The sequence below is a fragment of the Dreissena polymorpha genome, chromosome 9 (assembly GCF_020536995.1).
Source record: "Dreissena polymorpha isolate Duluth1 chromosome 9, UMN_Dpol_1.0, whole genome shotgun sequence".
In the NCBI taxonomy this organism is placed as follows: domain Eukaryota; kingdom Metazoa; phylum Mollusca; class Bivalvia; order Myida; family Dreissenidae; genus Dreissena; species Dreissena polymorpha.
This window is the reverse complement of record NC_068363.1, coordinates 6,628,603-6,649,920: the sequence shown is the minus strand read 5'-3', so window position 1 is coordinate 6,649,920 and position 21,318 is coordinate 6,628,603. Positions and strand designations below refer to the sequence as shown.

Below are 21,318 nucleotides of genomic sequence, written 5' to 3'. Positions count from 1 at the left end.
GCACACTTACTGCAACATTTGGGGATTGCAGGTTAACATTAATAAGACCAAAATTATGGGTTTTCGTAAGCGAGGCGGATAAATGACCTCAGAGAAGTGGACCTTCAATAGTCAGACAATAGAAGTTGTAAGTGATTTTATTTGTTAGTGACTTTAATTATTTAGGAATTGTTCTAAATTATACTGGTAGTTTGAATCTTAATCAAGAATATTTAGTTGGTAAATAGCTTAAGGCCATGAATGTTTTACTTTGTAAATGTCAGGACTATGATTTGAAGCCTAGTACTCTTTGTCAATTGTTTTATGCCTTTGTAGGCTTTATCATCAGTTATGGGGCAGAAGTTTAAGGATATACTAAATCAAAAGAATTAGAAAGGCTGCGTCTTAAATTTCTAAAACGTCTCTTAAAAGAAAGACTTAATACATGTAATAATATGATGTATGGCGAGCTTGGGAGATATCCGCTTTTTATACATAGTATACTGAAATAGTTGTTTAAGCTGCAGTCAAGCGACAACATCATTTTAAAATATGTACACAACGAAGCCGTTAGATATTGTGAAAATGATTGTAAAAATTGGGTATATAATGTAAAAAAGATGTTAAATGATTATTGTTTTCCAGAAGTATTCGAAAATGCGCATGCTTTTGATATGAAATCATTTTTGTTTGTATTTAAATGTAGAATTGTTGACTCTATTAAACTTAAATGGTACCATGCTGTGAACGAAAGCTGTATGATGGATATGTATAGGCAGTTTAAAGCATCTCTAGTATATGAACCATATCTAAATATTTTCTTCCTAAACCATTAAGAGCATATGTTAGTAGATTACGTGTATCTGTACACCCTTTGAGAATTCAAACGGGTAGTTACGCTAGAAATGTAGAGGAAAGATCTGTAAGATACTGCATGTTCTGTGATTTAAATGACATTGAGGATGAATATGAATTTATTTGTGTATGCCCTCCGTATAATGATTTTAGAAAAAAATACATAAACAAGGATTATATCAAACCATCTGTTTATAAGTACTTCAATGTGTTAAAAACGGTGGAACTTATTAATCCCTCACTGTATGTCAACAACAACAACAACATGACAATTATTAAGCTCATATCACAAAAACAGTGAAACATGAGTATACAGTGACAAAGCATCTTTTATAAAAAGCTATTAATAATTGTCTGTCTGTCCGTCTGTCCGTCCGTCCATACGTTCGTCCGTCCGTCTGTCTGTATGTCTGTCTGTGTATTTTCTTTACATATCTTCAGTCTGTTAAATCAGACAGACGCGGCTCGATGAGTCAGAGGTTGAGTTCTGGCCTATAAAATTTAGAAATCGTAAGCCCAACGGGCAGTCGAAATCAGAACGAGGCCACAACAAGTTGACAAGATGTTTGTCGAATTTACCGCACAAACAAAGTGTTATATGAACAAAACTTGTTTCCATTATTAGGCCGCAGTTCGTTTTGACCTGCTGGCTCTTAAAAGTCGGCATGTGAAGTCCATGCAAGCTAATCAGGGACAATCATTTCAATCTACACTGGATTTTTGTTGATGAAGAGAGCTACTTGGAACGAAAAATTATATTAAGCGGATAGTGTTGTCCCTGATTAGCCTGTGAGGACAACACATGCTTATCTTGGCACTTTAAGTGCATGCATTGATTGTCATCCACGAGTTACAATTCCAAGTGCACATTGGCACGTGTAATTGGTAGATTTTAACAATCACTAACCCGATGCAATGACAAATCTAGGTAAGATTTTGATTATATGAAGAGGATAATATTGGCATTGTATAGAATTTTAATATTAGGCAAATTGTATTTTAGGTTTTACTTTTAGAAAAACACTTATTTGTTGTGCTGCTCTTTCCGCTGGCCTGTGATTATGTCGAAATATGATTTGAACAGGATTAATATGTTTTGTGACTATCTGTTAGATATATGTAAAGCGACTAATATTCGCATCGTGAACGGACGTTTACATAATGATCAAAATATAGGTAAAATAACGTGCTATACACATAATGGCGAAAGCTTAGTTGTTTATTAACTGCGCCTACCAATTTTAAGGATATTTTAGATTTTACCGTTAACAAGTTCACGGAATTCTCCAATCACGCGCCGCTGACATTTGCTCTTCGCACGAATAACGATGTCTCAACGAGTAATATTAATAATATAAATCCCATTGTTTATTTTAAATGGAAACCCGAGAAAAAATGCGAATTCCTTCGTGATGTTTCGTGCGATGTACATAATCTGGAACAAATGTTATTATCACAAATTGATTCAAACTCTGATCCGTATATGCTAGTGGGAGAATTTTCGAACTACTTAAATTCTAAAGGAGAAAAGTATTTTAAGCGCATTATAAAACTTGAAAGTAAAGGGTTTATAGATTTTGATAAAAATAAACAAAAGTGGTTTAACGAAGAATGTAAAACCAAACAATCTCGATTCACAAGAGCTATAACCGAGTATAATCTAAATAAAAACGAGCGTACACGAGAACAAATGATTATATCGAAAAAGGATTTTAAGTATACATATAGGAAAACAAAATTAAAATAAAACACTGATCAGAGCAGGCATATGAATTCTATGAGAAGAAAATCACCCATGAGTTTTTGAAATTATTTAAACGTAAAACTACATCACAAAACTCAGATACGATACCGTTAACCGAATTTCACGATTATTTTAGTAAATTAGCAGACGAAGGTGACGTTAACATAAATTCGTTTGACGCCGATACTTTTTTACATGAATTTGATAATAGGCTCAAAACAGAACCTTCGTTCCCCGAACTCGATAATCCTATATCAACAGAAGAAATTATAAAGCTCATGCGAGTGACAATATTATATATGAATATTTTACGGAAACAATCCATGTCATCGTCAGGCCGTTAGAATTATTTTGAACTACATACTTTATAAAAAATCATTTTCCCCGCAGCTGGGCATCCGGAATTATAATACAAATTCATAAACGTGGAGACATATCAGACCCAAATAACTATCGAGGAATTACTTTAATAAGTTGTTTTGCGAAATTGTTTACAAGCATTTAAAAGAACGTCTTAAACAATGGGCAGAAACAAATGACATTCTAACGGATGCACAATTCGGCTTTAAACACAACTGTAGCACGGTCGATGCAATATTTGGTCTTAATGCCCTTATAGAAAAACAGTTTCAGAATAAAGATAAACTATATTGTTTCTATATTGACTACATGAAGGCATATGACGTCATCAATCGCGTCGGCGTCGGCGTTGGCGTCTGATTAAGTTTTGCGTTTAGGTCCACTTTTCTCAGAAAGTATCAATGCTATTGCATTCAAACTTGGTACACTTACTTACTATCATGAGGGGACTGGGCAGGAAAGTTAGATAACTCTGGCGTGCATTTTGACAGAATTATGTGCCCTTTTTATACTTAGAAAATTGAAAATTTTGGTTAAGTTTTGTGTTTAGGTCCATTTTATTCCTTAAGTATCAAAGCTATTGCTTTCATACTTGCAACACTTACTAACTATCATAAGGGGACTGTGCAGGCAAAGTAATGTAACTCTGACTGGCATTTTGACAGAATTATGTGCCCTTTTTATACTTAGAAAGTTGAAAATTTGGTTAAGTTATGTGTTTAGGTCCACTTTATTCCTACAGTATCAAAGCTATTGCTTTCATACTTGCAACACTTATTAACTATCATAAGGGGACTGTGCAGGCAAAGTTATGTAACTCTGACTGGCATTTGGACGGAATTATGGGCCCTTTATACTTAGAAAATTGATAATTTGGTTAAGTTTTGTGTTTTGGTCCATTTTACCCCTAAAGTATCATAGATATTGCTTTCATACTTGGAACACTCGCAAACTATCATAAGGGTACAGTAAAAGGACAAGTTGCATAACTCTGGTTGTCATTTTTACGGAATTATGGCCCTTTTTTTACTTAGTAACTTTGAATATATGGTTAAATTTTGTGTTTCGATCCACTTTTCTCCTAAAGTATCAAGGCTATTGCTTTCAAACTTCAAATACTTTCATGCTATCATGAGGTTACTGTACCTGGCAAGTTGAATTATACCTTGACCTTTGAATGACCTTGACTCTCAAGGTCAAATTATTAAATTTTGCTAAAATTGCCATAACTTCTTTATTTATGATTAGATTTGATTGATACTTTGACAAAACTACTCTTACCTGACATACCACAATAGACTCCACCCAAACCATCCCCCGTGCCCTTCCCCCCTCTCCCCCCCGAATCCCCCCACCTATTTTTTTTAAGATCTCACAAATGACCACCACACCCTCACACTATACCCCCCACCCCACCCCCAAGTTTTTTTTGAAACGGTTAAAAACACAAATATTTATTTTTCTTATTTTATGTTTGAAATACCGTCCAACCATCGCACCCAAGAATCCCCCTCACCCCACCTCCCACCCCCCCGAATCCCCCCCCTATATTTTTTTTTAAGATCATCTCACAAATGACCACCACGCCCTCACACTATAACCCCCACCCACCCCACCCCCCCCCCCCACAATTTTTTTTAAACGGTTAAAAAACACAAATATTTATTTTTATTATTTTATGTTTGAAATACCGTCCAACCATCGCACCCAAGAATCCCCCCCCCCACCCACCCACCCCACCCACGATTTTTTTCCGCATGTTTGGAAGATAATGTTATAAACCCCTCCCTCCTTTGTGATTGAAAATGAGATTCCCTTCACCTTTAAAACGAAAATAGATTAGCGGTCTGCACCCGCAAGGCGGTGCTCTTGTTTTCATATGCGTTACATTTCGGCGATACTCGATACCATCATCGGCACGTACAATCACGCTGTTCCCGTTGTTATTGATAACCGAGTACTTATCGGAACTGAACGGAGTGTCGAGTTTATTGTTTCTATTTTGCTTCAAAAGAACCTTGTCGCCTGGTACAATTTCGCTCTCTTTCGCATTTCGTTGTGCGTCGGACTATAGTTTCCCTTTCCCCTTTTTCTCGGAATCACGATCACGGATTTCGCTATCTTCCCGCCTATGCGTTTTAATTTCAGGAACACATGTTCTAATCTTACGACCGAACAGCATCTCAGCAGGTGACATACCCGTTACTGAATGGGGTGTGCTTCGATACATTATCAGGTAATCGTCGAGGTCTAATCGCCAATTACGATTTTGACTTTGAGATATTCGTAATCGCTTTAGTATTGAACGGTTCTGACGTTCAACCTCCCCATTTGCTTGCGGCCACATGGGAGTATTTCGCCTGTGTTCGATTCCTTGAGACTGCAAATAGTTTTCGAAATGCTTGCTTAGCGCATCGACGGCTCTAGCATAAACGTGTGCTCCCTCTCCTTCCGGCAAAGTATAGAATACATCCTGCACTTCCATGCCTGCCATGTGAAGCAACAATGCATGTTTACGGTCATTGTCTTTAATTCCTTTCCCGACAACATACAGTTCAAACGCTCGAAACCAACGTTTCCACTTTGCCGCTAATCCCGACGGCTCACCATGCACATCGAATCGGGGCAAATAGTCGTTTTCTTTTTCCATCATTTAGGATAACTTAATTTTACGTTTTACATATCCTCGTCACCAACTGTAGTGTTTCTTCTACATAATATACTATTTATCCCCATTAAAGGAACTCCATTTAAGGAACAAACACCATTGAAAGTTATACTGGTTTTATTTACATCCGTACTCGTCAAGCATACAAGACAGTCCGTCTCTGAACATGTTATCAAAGAGGCATTCATGCCGGAGGCGTGTCCTGCAAGTAGGCGTGGCCAGTGCAAGCTATACCACAGTGGCATTATCGATATTCAGAGGACATTCATGTGTCAATGGTCAAGGGAATAATTGATATAGTTAGTGTTGAGGAGTGATCAGATATATTATATTATCTGATCTGTGGAATATTTGATGAGCGTTATGGCTGATAGTTTTAAAGTAGCAAATAAATTGTTCGTGTTTGACAGAGCATACTTTTTGGCCTGGGGCGTAAAAAGGTGTAATCTTTAGAAGTGATCTCTTAAAAGGTAGCTTAATGCTTATGCATTATCAATTAAGTTATTTTCATTTTCGTTCCCATATGTATCGTTTATATCTCATTCATGTGAAAGAAATTATCTAAGCCATTCTCCAGAATTGTGCCATGCCACAGGGGACTATACCTGAAATTGAGGTGTCTATAATTGGATGAGGTGGTCATTCTGGTAATTTCTCTTTATAACACGTTTGATACAACTTTATCAATACAAACAATACTTTAAAGATAACACACTCATAAAATGGCTAGCGGCGACGAGCTTTTACATACACTTTTACAATAAATTACAAGCGTCACGAGCTTTAATGCGAGATCGCGATATAAATTTCGTAATAATGCAAACATGTTTAGCGATTTCTCGCCTTCAAGTCACACTCATCACATAAAATCCCTCGTTAAAATCAACAACGTCATTTCTGACTGAATAGCGCATTGACATCACAATCTACTTATAGATTGGCCCCATTAAAGAATTATTAAATACATGTATGACATTATTTTACCTATAATAAATAGAATTATAGAAAATAATTACGATTTTAAAACATATTTTTAACATAATTTAATATCGGTGTTTATACACATATTTTTTTAATAGATTATAAGTTAATATACAATGTGTATGTTCGAAATATATATACATATAAATAAAAGTTTATTGAACATATGTTTATCATATATAACTTATTAGTATTGAAATATTACTTGTGCAACGTCTGACACACCATAATTAATATGTATATATGTTTGACCTGTTATTGAAGTGAACACGTCGTTTACAATGTTATCATTTATTACGGATAAAACTAAGCGTTTACCGCAAAGTGTTTAACCTATTGAGGTTCACTATTTTTAAGAAAGATAATTGTATGTGAACAATACGACTTTGCATTTTATTGCGACGGCAATGGCCTTATTCACAAAGCCATTCTTAAACTTAAATAAGGCACATGTGCAGGCTACCAATTGTGCTAATGGCTTTAATATTAACCAAATGATCTGAATGAAGAATAACCTAACGACTCAGTTTACATGTGGTTGATTTGTTTGAATACAGTCCAACATGCTTTAGTGGTCTTCCGCGTATGGCGGTCACCTGACTAAAGCTGGCAGTCTACATTGTCCACAATGAACCAACAAATAAAAAGAATTATATGTACCTTAAAATAACTTATTGACTAACGCTGGTACTCTATTCATGCAAAAAGTACCCATGTACGAAACTGACATTTTCTAATATTAAGTTAGAATCAGACCGACTTTATGTTAGTGTAAGGCATTATTGCATCGATTTCTGGGGAAAATTTTCTCATACACTTAGTTTATTTTGCAGTCAATTACCAACCTTAGTCCCTGCTCATGGTACGCGACATATGTCAGCCCATTTGCTCCTACACTTCGTTTATTTTGCATTTAATTACCAACCTTAGTCACTGCCCATGGTACGCGACATATGTCAGCCAATATATAGGCTCCATACCATACCTTTTTTGTGATACCCAACCAATAAGAACTCCACAGGTTATATCCGCATTAGTAGGCGGGTCTTCCTTAACATCGCCCCCAATAAACCAGGAGGCAGTATCATAGTTACCAGTTGAACCGTGTGAAATACTAGATGCTTCCCAGTAATTGTTACAGTATTCACGTGCGAACATATCAGCTCGTTCCACAAAAGTGAGTGTTTTTAGATGGGCGCTTTAGCGCCCGTCTAAAGTGCTTAGTGTGAAATTCAGGTCGATACGGCCTAGGTATGATTAACCCAATACCCGTTGCGTATCCGCGCAAGAAAGAGTTGTATAATTTATGCAAGAGGTTTGAGTTCTTCAATTATGTGTATTCACAAATGGAAACATTATATTAATATCGTGTTACATTCAATATTTTCGAACGGTGTTTTATAGAAAAGAATCAATAAACAATGATCGTATTGTACGTGTCGCGGAGGAGATTGTTTATGAATGATTAAAATAGTTCACTTTCTGCTGCGTGTGCGTGACGTAGTATTTTCGCTCAGCTCATTCATAAATCTGAGGCTGGCGATAAACAAAGGGGAGTCCGTGTGAGAATAACGCAGTAGTATAAGGTTACGCTTGTTTATATTCACAGGTCTCAATTAATAATACGTTGACCACGAGTTCAACAATTATTACTGGGATACGATAGACAACATACAACAATGTTTCATTATCGCTGAAATTGTTAAAAAAACATTTAAATATAACAATAATATTCTCTAAAAAATGTAGTCTTGCTGTTTTGAAATAAGGTTTGGAATAATGTTTTCTAAATAACTTAATTCAAAACAAAAGTTTAATTATAGTGTTTTTTACTTGTTAGTCGCATATTTACCGCATTATAATGTGTGTTATAATAGGCAAACCATACATTAGTAAAATTCAATCTGCCTTCGCACATAGAAGGAATTGGTCAATTAGGTGCTGCGTTTCCTTTGCTTACTTCAGTTAGAGGTCAATTATTTACGTAATAGCAATCACAAGGCTCCGACTCCAAAGGATTTGCGGAGCGTTCTTACATAATAAAAGTCGTAGTCGCATGGTATTTGCGTTTTGCGTCCTATTTGGTCACGTGGTTCTTTTTCCCGGTTGTTTTGGCATTCATGATATGAGGCTATTAATAGATGCGCCTGTCGATAAACAAAGGAAAGTTTACGAGTTATAACAACGCAATAGGTTACGCTCTCGCATACAACTCAATGACGTAGTGCAGGTCGTAAATTGAGAGATTCGGGAAAAAGTTGACGCTTATTTATATTCTCAATTAATAAAACGTTGAACATAAGTTCAACAATAACTTCAGCGATACGATAGACAAAAAAAAGTTTCATTATTGCTAAACCCGAATATAACAAACAATTTATAATAATAATACGAATGCAATAGTAGAAGGTTAGTAGAAGGTTAAGCTTGTTTATATTCACAGTTCTCAATGTATAGACAGTTGGATATGAGTTCATCAATTACTACAGGCATACTATAGGCAACCTCGAAAATGCTTTTAAATCGCTAAAACCGAAAACAACTTTATATATTATATTAAATATATTTATAACAATAAATGCCTTCTAAAAATGTAGTCGGCGTATACGCTGACTTTGAAATAAAATTAGCAATTTACTTTTCTAAATAATTAAATACAATTAAACAAAAGTTAAACTATTGTGTTGTGTTTTTCACTTGTAAGCTGCATATTCACCGCATGAAATGTGTGTTAGCATTGTCAAACCACACATTAGTGTGAGTAAATAAAATATATACTACGGTAGAGCACTTCATATGTGTCCTCATATGCCTTGTTATGAGTATCTTTCTTCACTATCGAAATATATCGTATGTTTATATTTTATTTAAACGCAGTTTTCTTTCGACACATTTAAATCACACGTCAATAGCGCCGTCATGCGAAAATGGGTCTTATGCGTTTCGGCAAGCGTTTGTTAAACCCAACATGTGCTTTTGCGCAGTCAGGCCATAGGCGATGCTGTTCGCTTTAAAATCACTCAATATGTTATGTTTCTCCTTACCAGAAGGAGAGATAGCTGAGTGGGCTATTTATATGATGGGCGCATATGAAATAAGACCCATTTTCGCATGACGAGGGTCATTACAAATCTCATTGCGAATTGAAAATGCCACATTTAAGAACAATGCTTTTTGATACAAAATTGAATTGAAAATAGCAAACTTGTTAATAATGGCAGCCTATCCACACATTAAGGAATGATTTCCAGACGTGCTGACCAAGTACGGCAAACATTGTGGTATGATAATTAAACGATTTTCTCTTGTCGTGACACTATACTATTTCGCTAATGATTGTTATCTCATCTTGGAGGCGAAAGCGAAATTCTGCGAGATGGATTGTAACGCGTAATTGTAACAGGGCCACAATTTGTGTCGTTTGAGCATACAGTGTGTAGTCCGGAATTCCTTACACTGAACAGTGCTACATTCTTTGAATTGAGCACATACGCAGTGATGTAGCAAAAATTCAGAGGTTGTATCTCGAATCAGCTTATTAAATATTCGAAAATATTCATGCGTGTCTGTTGGCGTTATGTAAAAGTCACTAAGATGAAAACTGAAACAGCTACGCCTAAAAGCGCATTAGTGCTCTATACCTATGTTTATGTTAGCGTTGTTGACACCGTGTGAACTGCTCGGGTAATAAGTAAAGCATAAACAGCAATGTTTATATACTTTTATTCCTCCATATACAAGATACGAAGATTGTTGAATATTTTGAATTTGTATATGGTGTCAAAAATCAAAAGTTTTGTACACGGAACTTTCATTATGAATTTATATTCTTGGTGTGATAGTCATTTGATATTAGACAAAAATATTCCTTTAATATGATGGTGACTGCAAATTTTCTTTATTTTAAGTTATCATTACCATTTTCATCATACTTTCTATGCTTTCAGAACTTCCAAAAAGCATGTTGTTTTTATTTTGTCTGAGTTATTTCTATGAAATAATAAGGCTGATAAAAAGTGCACACAAAACTCGACCCGTGCGCTTTATAAAGTTGAATGGCGTGTGTTCATTTCAAACTTGCGATTGATTTTCAAAAATGAATTGCGTGTTAAATTATGCAATAGCGAACATCTTCAGTGCCTTCAGCGCTTTGATTTATAATATCTGACAAATGACACATTTTAAAAATATGTAAGACGTTTTTTCTTTGTATCATGAAATTGAATTTTGGCGGATTAAACAACTATAAATGTTCGAAAATAAGTCTGGATGCATTATGAGGTATATTATGACAATATTTTAATTTAATATTTTGAAGTAATGTACATACACTTTAAATAATTTCAGAATAAATGGTAATTAATAAAATACTATATTCAAATTCAAATGTTTAAATAGTCAGATGCCACATTTTCATGGACACTTCTTTAACCGATCATCTCGGTCTCCGTTATCCGAAGTGTCCTGTACCGGGAATCAAAGTGTCTACAACATCATGCATACGAATTTTTTAAACATGCTCTATATGCGTTCATTTAAGTTTGTATAATATCACATATTCAGTTATTGAAGCTCAATAATTACTCTACATGCTGGAATAGCAAAAACGTTCTTGTCATATTTCTTGTAATGTATTTATATTTGCATAAAATGTGGACCGATCATCAAATTCATGCTGTTTTCTGATGGAATTTCTCTTTTATGGGGCAAAATCTACTATTCTTCCGTGAAATTCTGTCTTCACAATATGAAGGGTATACCATTTATTCTGTCCGTTCGTCCGTCCGTCCGTCGGTCGGACAGTTTTATTTAAATAGCTTAAGTAGATAGAAAAATGGAATAATGTTGCACGTGGTTAGTTTCAACACCCAGGCGTGCGATTTGAACAATCTTTTAAAAATACCACAATCTGATGGATTTGGAGGAAAACAAAATGTTAAAATTAAGCAAATGCGAATTTAAAACATTTCACCCCACACCCACATACAGGGCGATTATCACCCCGGAGGCATGATTTGAAACTTTATCGAACACTACTAGCTGATGTTACATGTCAAATATTAAATAAATTGTTCTTGTTGTTAACGAGAATTTATAAATTTATTCATATTCATATTCTTGGTGGGTTTGAATGTCGCCAACAAACAGACACGCCAAAACGAGAAGTACCTTCATGCATGTAATCAGTGTATACCTCCATGCTAGGAAAGGGTTTGAATATGTTAATGCATGTGTGTTTTTTTGTTCAGTTCATAATTAATACAATCGATTATATATTTCAATGACAGAATAAATTTGTTACCATATGTAGATATCGTCTTATAGTGTGGTCCGTGTTTTTAAGTGTGCAACTACCGTTATTTCAGAAGATGTCTTTCCCCTTTACCATTTTCGCAGCGATGATTTTGATTGCGCATGAGCGTTACGCGACCAGTTACAGCGGAGAAGATGTAAAGGCTCTGTACACAAAGCTGTTCGCCGAGAATAAGTACAACCACAGGGTGCGACCCGCTGACGACCAGTCGAAGACAACCGGTAAGAATTCTATTCGTTACAACTTATTGCACAATTATTTTGAAATATTGTAACTAGGGATGGCAAACCAAAGAAATCCGTAACCGGTTAACCTGTTTCGATATTGGAGCGGTTAACCGGTTAACCGACTGTCTTTGTACCACATAAATAAAAAAACATCCGAAAAACGTATACGTTTACAAAGACCTATATATGTAGCATAAAGGTCTTTGACGTTTATAAACAATTACATATATATGCAAATATACTCCGTCGTGTTGATTGTCTTGCAGCGTTGTGAGAAATCCAGGCATGTTCGTACAGTGTCGTCCAAGATTAGCCTGTGCAGTCCGTAAAGGCTAATCAGGGACGAAATTTCAACATACACTGGATTTTCGTTAAGCAGATAGTTTGCTTTGATTTTCGTTTATAAATTGTGTCTTTGTTTTTATACCGGAGCTCTGTATCACCGATGTTAAAATCTACCTATTAAAGGCTTTTAATGACACACTTCAAATAATGTGAACATCTGTGAACACGTCCCTTTTTAAATTACACAATGATGTATGATATTTATCACAGAGTTATGATACAATTGTGGTTATAATAATACTCTAATGCAGTGACATGCCACTGATGCTGGTACTGCTGCTAATGATGACGATATTGATGATCATGACACTGCTGAAATTGATGATAATTAGGAAAAGGAAAAGGAGAACTATCATGATGATATATAAATGCAACTTATTTTTATTTATAATAGTTGACTTTCGAAGTTGCGATAACACCAAAGTGCAGTGCTATACTTAACGATGGCATTGGCTGTATTCGAGTACACAAACGTACTGAATATTATTTAATCCGCGTCATGCGCAAATGGGTCTTATTCGACACATGTAGCTCCAGACCAATTAACGCATTCGTTTTGTCTTGCCAGAAGCTACACTGTACGCCAATGAGACCACGAGACCTTACGTGACTGCGCAGGCTGCTCTTGAGCAACGCTGGCCGCATATGGCATAGAGCCCATTTTCATATGACGCCGTTCAATTAGGATTGTTAGGGGAACGATTAATTTTGAATGCACGTATTGCCTTACATGAAAAGAGAATGAGTCACGTTGTGACAAGTCACATTACATTAAATATACGGATTATTTATTATAAAATCACTGACCCTAACATTTTAGTTTTCCCAACAGAGTTTAGTGTTTTAGAAACGCGTAAACATTCTTAAAAGCGTGGTATTTGAAATTCAGCGTTAGTCCGTTTGCTAATGGCATACTATATGAAACGTGACTTTGATCAACGGATAATACATAATAAATGAAGCGTGTTTATCATAATGGGATAATATATGATGCTTGTTAAAAAACAACTTTATTTTATTACTTTCGCTCTCTCAAAATCTTTGTTCATTTAATAATAAATGAAGCGTTTTTACGCTCGGGGAATAATAAAACAAAGCGTGGTAATGTTAATGGGATACTAAGTGATCTTGTTTACTTGCGCGAGTTATTGAAATGGCTCTGCTTGACTGAGTTTTAAATATGTGGGTTATGCTTTAGACTCCATCGAGCGCATTAAAGGATGTCATTATTTTTTTGTACGTGGGTTTGGTTAGCTGCGTCAACTTAGCAACGCCGTGTTTAATATGACATCCTATCTACATATACACAATTAAACCAGACATAACAATATAGCAAAACGTTTAAATAGTTACTGATGAACTTCAATAGTTTCTATCAAAAGTTCCAGTGTTCACATAAACATAAACAATCGGTGGGACGAACATATCCGACAAAAACTATTCAAGATTACTATCACCTTCAAGTCATTCACTACATTAATTCTGTAGTAGTCTATTTATGTTTCGCATACGGATGAAAACCATCACTGGTGTGTGCTGATTGAAAAGGAAACGGTGCTAACGATTTGAGCATTAATTGCGTTCAACAAAAAATGCATTTTCTGCAAGAGTAACCGAATATTAATTTTGTAATCGGTTAACCTCCTAAAGAAACGGATAACCGGTTAACCGATTAACCGTTGCCATCCCTAATTGTAACACATGTCAAACAAGAAATATCTTTAAAAAAGATATACGGCGTAAATAGTTTAATGAATGAGATCAAGTATAGCGAATGTCTATTTCTGTGCAGTTCTGAGCTGCATCACACGCAGTACGGGATGTTACGGGGAGTTTTCGCGGCTTATTTTACATTATAACATATTGCTGGTCATAAACCTACAAAACAGAAAACCAAAAGAAGAATGGAAGTGAAATTTAAACATATGAGTCAACCGGCCACACGAGAAGTATCCGTATTTATAGGCGCGTTCTTTGAACAAACCTGTTTTAGTGGTTTGTCGGGCATTGCTATTTGATTCGATTATTAACAGTATCAATTATCATCGTGCTAATGCTTAAAGTGATATTATGGGCATTTTGCACTGTTGAATTGAGCTGAAAAGAATTAACAGGTCAAAATAGTTAGTTAAAATGTGGTTACTGATTAATTATCTGCAACTCACCTTGCTACCAGTTGTTTATAAAAATATATTTTATATTCGATATTCTTACGTGACCCACCCAGTCCTGTAAGCTGAAATGATCTGTAAAACAATTTCGTGTCTTTGTGTCGTATGAACAAATCTGCACTAAAACTAAATTTAGGTTCAACTCGTAAACGCATGATCAGTTGTCAAACGAAAGTACGGTTGATATTCAAATGCATTATTTTTCTCTTTCTGGTATATTGTTTTAGTATGATGATGCTGCATTAATTAATATAAGTGTATATGAAGTAGAAACATCAAAAATAATCAACGGTTGCGATAGACACCTATAAACTGTTACATGCTCATAATATCACTTTAGTACATTAGGCAATATGGACGAATAATTATTGTTAAATTTATCAACAATAATATTTATCATTGTATTGTTGAAAACACATTAAGAATCTATTATTTACATACCATAATTATATTGCTGAATATATTCATTTAACATATTTCTGGTCTAAAGAAAATTCCAGGTCACCTAGTTCACGGATAGCGTCTTTATTATATAACGATTATTTTACTGGCCGCCAACTCCGGTGATGACTTGTATATAAACTCTGAATGTCCGCGAATTGACCCGATATACCTCGCGGGTTGAAATGCAATGCTTTAAAGTGAGGCCTCGCTTCCATTGCTCGTTATACTTTTACATGTTAACATGTTGACAGGAATAAGGAAGTAAGTACTAAATATGAGAACATAGCCTTTTAAGTATAAACGCTCTTGCGCTGGTAATACTATGAAAATAAAAGGTGTACGCACAAACTGTATTGATGTCGAGAATTGAGTGTAAAACTGTTCTATCTATTAAGCCTTTTCATTCGAGATAAAATTGTTTCATACAGTAAAACAGTGTTACAAAGACGCGGATATGTTTCCAATGTTCTGGTGGTATACTCAAATCAGCCAATGGAATAAATGAAGTGTATTCATTCGTACCTAGCCGCGGGAAATTTTATTGGAATTTTATTGGACACTTACAAAGGTCAGGCTAAGGTGAAAAGCTGGCTTATGCAGCTTACGCCGAAAAATGGCAACTATGCATAAATAGCCTGTTTAACAAGACGCGAACATTAGAACAATGTTAAATTAAATAATATTGCCACATCTTGTATCTGGCTGCCTTAAACTTTGCAGAAAGTTGGCATTTGGCAATAAAACATCGAGGGAACTACAATACACACCAGTTTGCCATGTGATTCGTTGATGATTGCAATCTACTTCAAGCTATGAGCAGCTATTGTCAGTGATTGGTTGACCGGTGCCTGCGAAATAGCTAAGACATATTGCTCCCGTCTAATCCCGATTCAAGTTTCATTTCACAAGTGCTCTGTCAATAAGATCACCTACTACAGTTTTCGACCAGTAGAAGGTCAATTACGCTGATTTCTCTTAAAGCCTATCTTCCCACAAGCTCTGCCAGTACGTCCTTCCTCTCTCTCTTTTTCGTTCTCGTTAAAATAATAATTGATTATCTCCCAGACACAATTTAAGCATCTTAAAGCACTCGTCTTCTTAACCTTTCTTTTAACCCATTTAAGCCTAGTGGACTCTCCCATCCTTCTTCATTGGATCGATTTATTTCCAAAATTATGGACGTCTAGTATATTTATTTCTATATTTAGAATATTTTTTACAGAAATTCCTTTAAGCAAACAGCGCAGACACTGAGGAGACGCCGCATCATGCCGCGTCTCATCTGGGTCTACGCTGTTTGCCAAGGCCTTTTTTTTCTAGACGCTAGGCATAAATGGGTTAACACGTAACCACGCCGTATAAATTCCAAAAATTAAACGGAAGAACGACATTAGTTTTGTTTGATTCGATTTTTATTAATAAAAATTGTTAAAACACGAAGATTTTGGCGTGTCGTTAACAAACAAATACAATTAATAAAACTGTACAATGATATTGATATTATTTCTAGAACATTTATGCTCACAAATGTAAGTTTTCATATACATGTAGTTTCCTTAACATTTTTGGGTGTTTGCGAAGTACAATCGCCACAAGAGGTGTCGCATTTACGACAAAATTATTGTTATTTGATTTGTTTTTTTTTCACAGAGGTTACAGTGCAACTATTTCTGATGGCCATAAATGAGCTGAATGAAGCCAAAGAAACGATGAAAACAGCGGCATTGCTGATTTTCAGTTGGAAAGACGCGTTTCTAAGATGGAATGAGACCGATCATAATGACATTTCTGTCGCATATTGGCCACATGTCAACATTCTATTTATTCAATACATCTTTCTAAATACATACTATTAAAATTATGAAATAGAAACCACGAACGAGCGCTTTCTGTTTGTGTATTTCAAAGTTTATGAGGTCCTTCCGCGCCTTCTGCTGCATTATGTGTAGACCCGGAGTGATCCCAGCTATCCTATATAATGTATTTACTATACTCATGAATGTTGGAGAGATTTTTTAATTATAGCTGCAATTTCCAACTATTGAGTCGTTACTGGAAGGTTTTTATTTTTGGTGTTGTCATGTGTTGTTGGGGAAGCCGGAGTAACCAGACGACATTCCTCCTCTACGGTATGGAGACTACCAACCAAACTCACATGCTTCCGGGGACTGGAATTGACCCCAGTACGCTTAGTTGAGGAGTGCATGTATCAACAACTGCGCTAACCGGTCATTCACTAGCGCAGTCTACCGCTTTTAACTGAACTTGTAGCTCACCAAACATTGACCTGACACTCCTTAACTACATTTGAATAAATGAAAGCGTGGATTGTTTTCTATGTTTGTATTCGGTTTTGTTCGAGCATGAGTTTAAAAAAAACATACTACCACACTTAGTGAGGTACGCTCCGATTGATTAAAATCGCTTACATTGCGGAAATCAAATTATATTAATTATTCATACACAATTGTCAATGCCTGGTTAGTATTGGCGAGCTATACTTGTGTCAACTTGATAGGCGGTCTTTACTAGACATGCCACTGTCTTTGATTATCATAAATATACAGTTGCAATGCCGGTGTAATGAACACTCATTTATCAATTCCCCAAGAGTATTTGCAATCTAAAGTTAAAGAAAATATTCGGAAAAAGGGTAATCGACCAATTAAAAAACTGCGTAATACGTTATATATATTCACTGGGCTCTGTACTCTGCCTCATTTGTATTTATTTACATACGTATGAAGTTTAAAGTTCGTATGTATACCGTTTGCTCCGGACAAACAAAACATGGCATTATATAAAAAAGCTTGACTTTTGGAAATCGGCGGATAGTCCCAAGCTGAATAAAGTATACCCTTAAAAGTGAAACAAAGCGTTATGTTTTTCATTATACGAATATATCGGTAGGTTAATTGATAAAGCACTCGAATTTAAAGTTAGTGATTGGCCTGCTTCTATTCCCAGATCATGTCCTGGCCCAAACCTGTCACTTTCGCTATTAGTAGTCAACTTTATTTATAAATAATGTCAATAACAAGAATTGAAACACAATATTCATATGGATACTGATTATGTACCACTTTTTGAGCAGAATGAGGTATGGAAGCCTGACATTGCCTTGAGAAATTCTAATCTGGAGCACAAGGAACTCGGTGTGTCGTCACTCAACGTGAGGAATTACAACAGCGGGGAAGTATATTGGTCTCCTTTTCAAGTACGTATAAAGTCATTGATATTCACAGAATCCATACACTTAAGTGATTTTATAAATGTTTGCGCATATAATTATTTGAATTTAATTGCCTTCAAACAACATACATATATATATATATATATATATATATATTTGTCTTAGGTGTGCACATTTTGTTAGATTATAAACACAATTGAGAGATTCGCAAACGTTTAAAGGGACCTTTCCACTTTTTGGTAAATTGACAACATCAAAACTAAATTGTTTTTAACATTCGCCAATTTTCGTTGAATTTATGATAATTGTGAGGAAACAGCAATTCTGACCATTTACCATGTTCTAAAATATCCATTATATGCATCTTTTGACGATTTAAAAACATGAAACTTATAAAGCGTTGAAAAAGTGAAAGGATGAAATAGTTTCGAGAGTTCTGTTGTTGTCGTAATTTTTTGTGACACCACGAGGAGTGCTTATATAAAGTATAAAATAATCACCTATTGTGTGAGCACGGATGGCCGATTGATCTAAGCGTAAGTCATTTACTCCAGGGTCAGTGGTTCGTGCCCAGTAGAGAGTTACTTTTTTCTTTGTTTTATTTTATTCTTGTTTTACTGGAGCTTTTTAGATCCAATGTTTACATGTATCAATATAAAGCATTTAATTAATGACAAACTTCAATATCTGCCAAAATCTGTGAAAAGGTCCCTTTAACCAAAAAATGTGCCAATTTTGCCTTCTGTATTCCTAATTGAAGGTGTTTGAATCCAAGTGTTCAATGGACATCACAAACTTCCCGTTCGATTATCAGACATGCTACCTGAAGTTTCAAGCTTGGTCTTACCAGATAACGGAGGTAATGTACATACACATCTTTAGAAGTGCAAACTAAAATGTGTTGTCTATTTGGCTACGTCTAAAACAACGGTACAACAGCGTTTACATTTGCATTATCTGTATTTGTAGGTTTTCCTGAAATGTGCATCGAGTGGAACCGACCTATTATTTTACGAACCCAATCCGGGTTGGGATATAAATAACTCCAGTTGCACAGATGGGGAACATCTCGCTTTAAGCCAAATAACCTTTTCCATCACAATTAGACGAAAACCACTATACTTTATGTTGTCTGTTATCTTCCCTATCTTGACTCTAGCAATTTTGAACATCTGTGTTTTCCTGTTGCCGACTGACTGCGGAGAGAAGGCCGGTTTCTCCATTTCGGTCTTCTTGGCGTTCGCCGTCTTTCTAACCATTGTTTCTTCATCGTTACCACAGAATTCAAACTCCATATCGTTGATATCGGTCTTTCTAATAATCCAAACCACTTGCAGCACCTTGACAACCGTCCTCGCGTTGGCTCTTCTACGCATTTCCAGTTTTGATGATAAAGTGACAATTCCTCGCATTCTGGTTTTCTTCATGCGATGTTTGAAATGTAAATCTTGTTCCAAGCCGCGAAGGATCGAGTCAACAATAACACGCACAGAAAGCAGAATGTCTGATGAGACTTCTACTGGTGACGTCGAATTCTCGTGGAAAGAAGTTGCAAACTTTTTGGACGTCGTGCTGTTTGTGATATTCGCATGCATCCTCGTCGCATCGTCGATGGGCTGTTTTTTAACAGCCATGAACTCTTACCCTTCAGATGTGCAGACAGAAAGGCCGACGCCGGGTTTTGAGTGACATTTTAATAGTTCAATTTACTTTGTTTTTGTGATTTTGTTTATTTCAAACTGCCCTCATATTATTCACTGATACCGTATGAATTTTCTTTTAAGAAAATAGCATTATCGTTCTTTATAATCAAAATCAACGTTTGTGTGTTCATGTGTAATAATTAAATTAATGAGCCATATGTCGGAATTAGAAATGATGAGTTGCAATGAAATTGCATGTATGGATTGTATGATAAAATAAAATACGCAGCGTTTTATAATTCGTCAAAACGGCAAATTTATAATACATGTACAATGAAACATCAAATAAAAATTCACAGGAGTACTTACTTTCGGGCTTGTGTGTGTGTTTGTGTTTATATTTCTGGTAATTCTTTATAAATACAATTTTACCCGACTCGACATTTAGTGTATATACAAACCACACTGATATGTTTAGACATAAACGATGCTTGTGGCCCAATACAGAGGGGGTAATCATGTGATAGTCAAGATGGCGACGTCCATGCCTATACAGGGAGTTTTCGCCGTTTTATATCCTTAATTACCTGCGTTTACGTTTTAAAAGACCCTCACTTTTCAGCTATATCAGTAAGAAATGGATAAGCTTGTGACGTAATAACCCCATAGTGATAAATAAATTAAGTAGTTATGTTTATATAGTATAACAAATGATAGAAATTAATAAGGAGATATTTTAAAAACTAGTTAAAAATATTGGAAAGTTCTTCGATACCAAGTAAACATAGGTCAACAAAGTGATAGTATAGTTAAATAGAAAAATCCAGAGTCTGGATGTTTAACAAGGTACTTATTCATGAAAGGTTTACATCAGACACAAACAGTTGCATTGATCACATAATGAGTTCAATTAACGAAAGGGTCAGCATAAAGACATGAGAGTAGTATAACTTCACACAGTTATTGAAATAGCACAGATGAACGGGTCACCGAAAAGTCTTATTTGCATAGGTTACACAAAATATTGCACCGACAAACATAACAGTAAAACTCTATACCAATGCAAAGTAATAAGATTTTGGAGTATTTGGCAAGCATGTAAATACATGAATAAATTGGTTTTTCTAGTATACTCCAGCAAGTCAACCAATCAGCAATATGCACGTTAGCTAAGGACCAATCAAAGTTATAAAGAAAATATATGCAAATTAACCAGTAGACAAAATGTAGAGGTGTAGTCAGAAGTAGTCAGTCTGCGGTTAGGTCTGAAAAGAACTTTGTGATTTGTCGCTTCTTCTTGACGTGGCGGCCATGTTGGCCGCCGCGCTGTAAAATTGTATTTCATGATCATTAGCAAGCGTTGTGTTAGAAAATATTCAACAGAAATACATCTT

The 21,318-nt window shown here is 35.6% G+C and overlaps 2 protein-coding genes across 2 annotated transcripts in view; one reads left to right on the top strand and one right to left on the bottom strand.

Moving 5' to 3' along the window:
• The window catches only part of LOC127845503 (SOSS complex subunit B1-like), a 70,196-nt gene that overhangs the window by 45,315 nt on the left and 3,563 nt on the right, over positions 1-21,318 (bottom strand). The gene's annotated exons all lie outside the window — the stretch shown is intronic.
• Positions 11,987-20,231, top strand: LOC127844717 (neuronal acetylcholine receptor subunit beta-2-like). Its single transcript, XM_052375146.1, has 5 exons — positions 11,987-12,122; positions 13,042-13,121; positions 18,183-18,305; positions 19,042-19,140; positions 19,251-20,231. The coding sequence occupies exons 1-5, from the start codon at positions 11,987-11,989 to the stop codon at positions 19,968-19,970; spliced, it is 1,158 nt and encodes a 385-aa protein (XP_052231106.1). The 3' UTR covers positions 19,971-20,231.

Bases quoted from the DNA above. Each gene is read 5' to 3' on its own strand.
- LOC127844717 (XM_052375146.1), top strand. From the start codon at position 11,987: ATGATTTTGATTGCGCATGAGCGTTACGCGACCAGTTACAGCGGAGAA. The intron at 13,122-18,182 runs GCATAGAGCCCA...CTTTTTGAGCAG, and splicing joins AGCAACGCTGGCCGCATATG to AATGAGGTATGGAAGCCTGA. The intron at 18,306-19,041 runs GTACGTATAAAG...TCCTAATTGAAG, and splicing joins TATATTGGTCTCCTTTTCAA to GTGTTTGAATCCAAGTGTTC.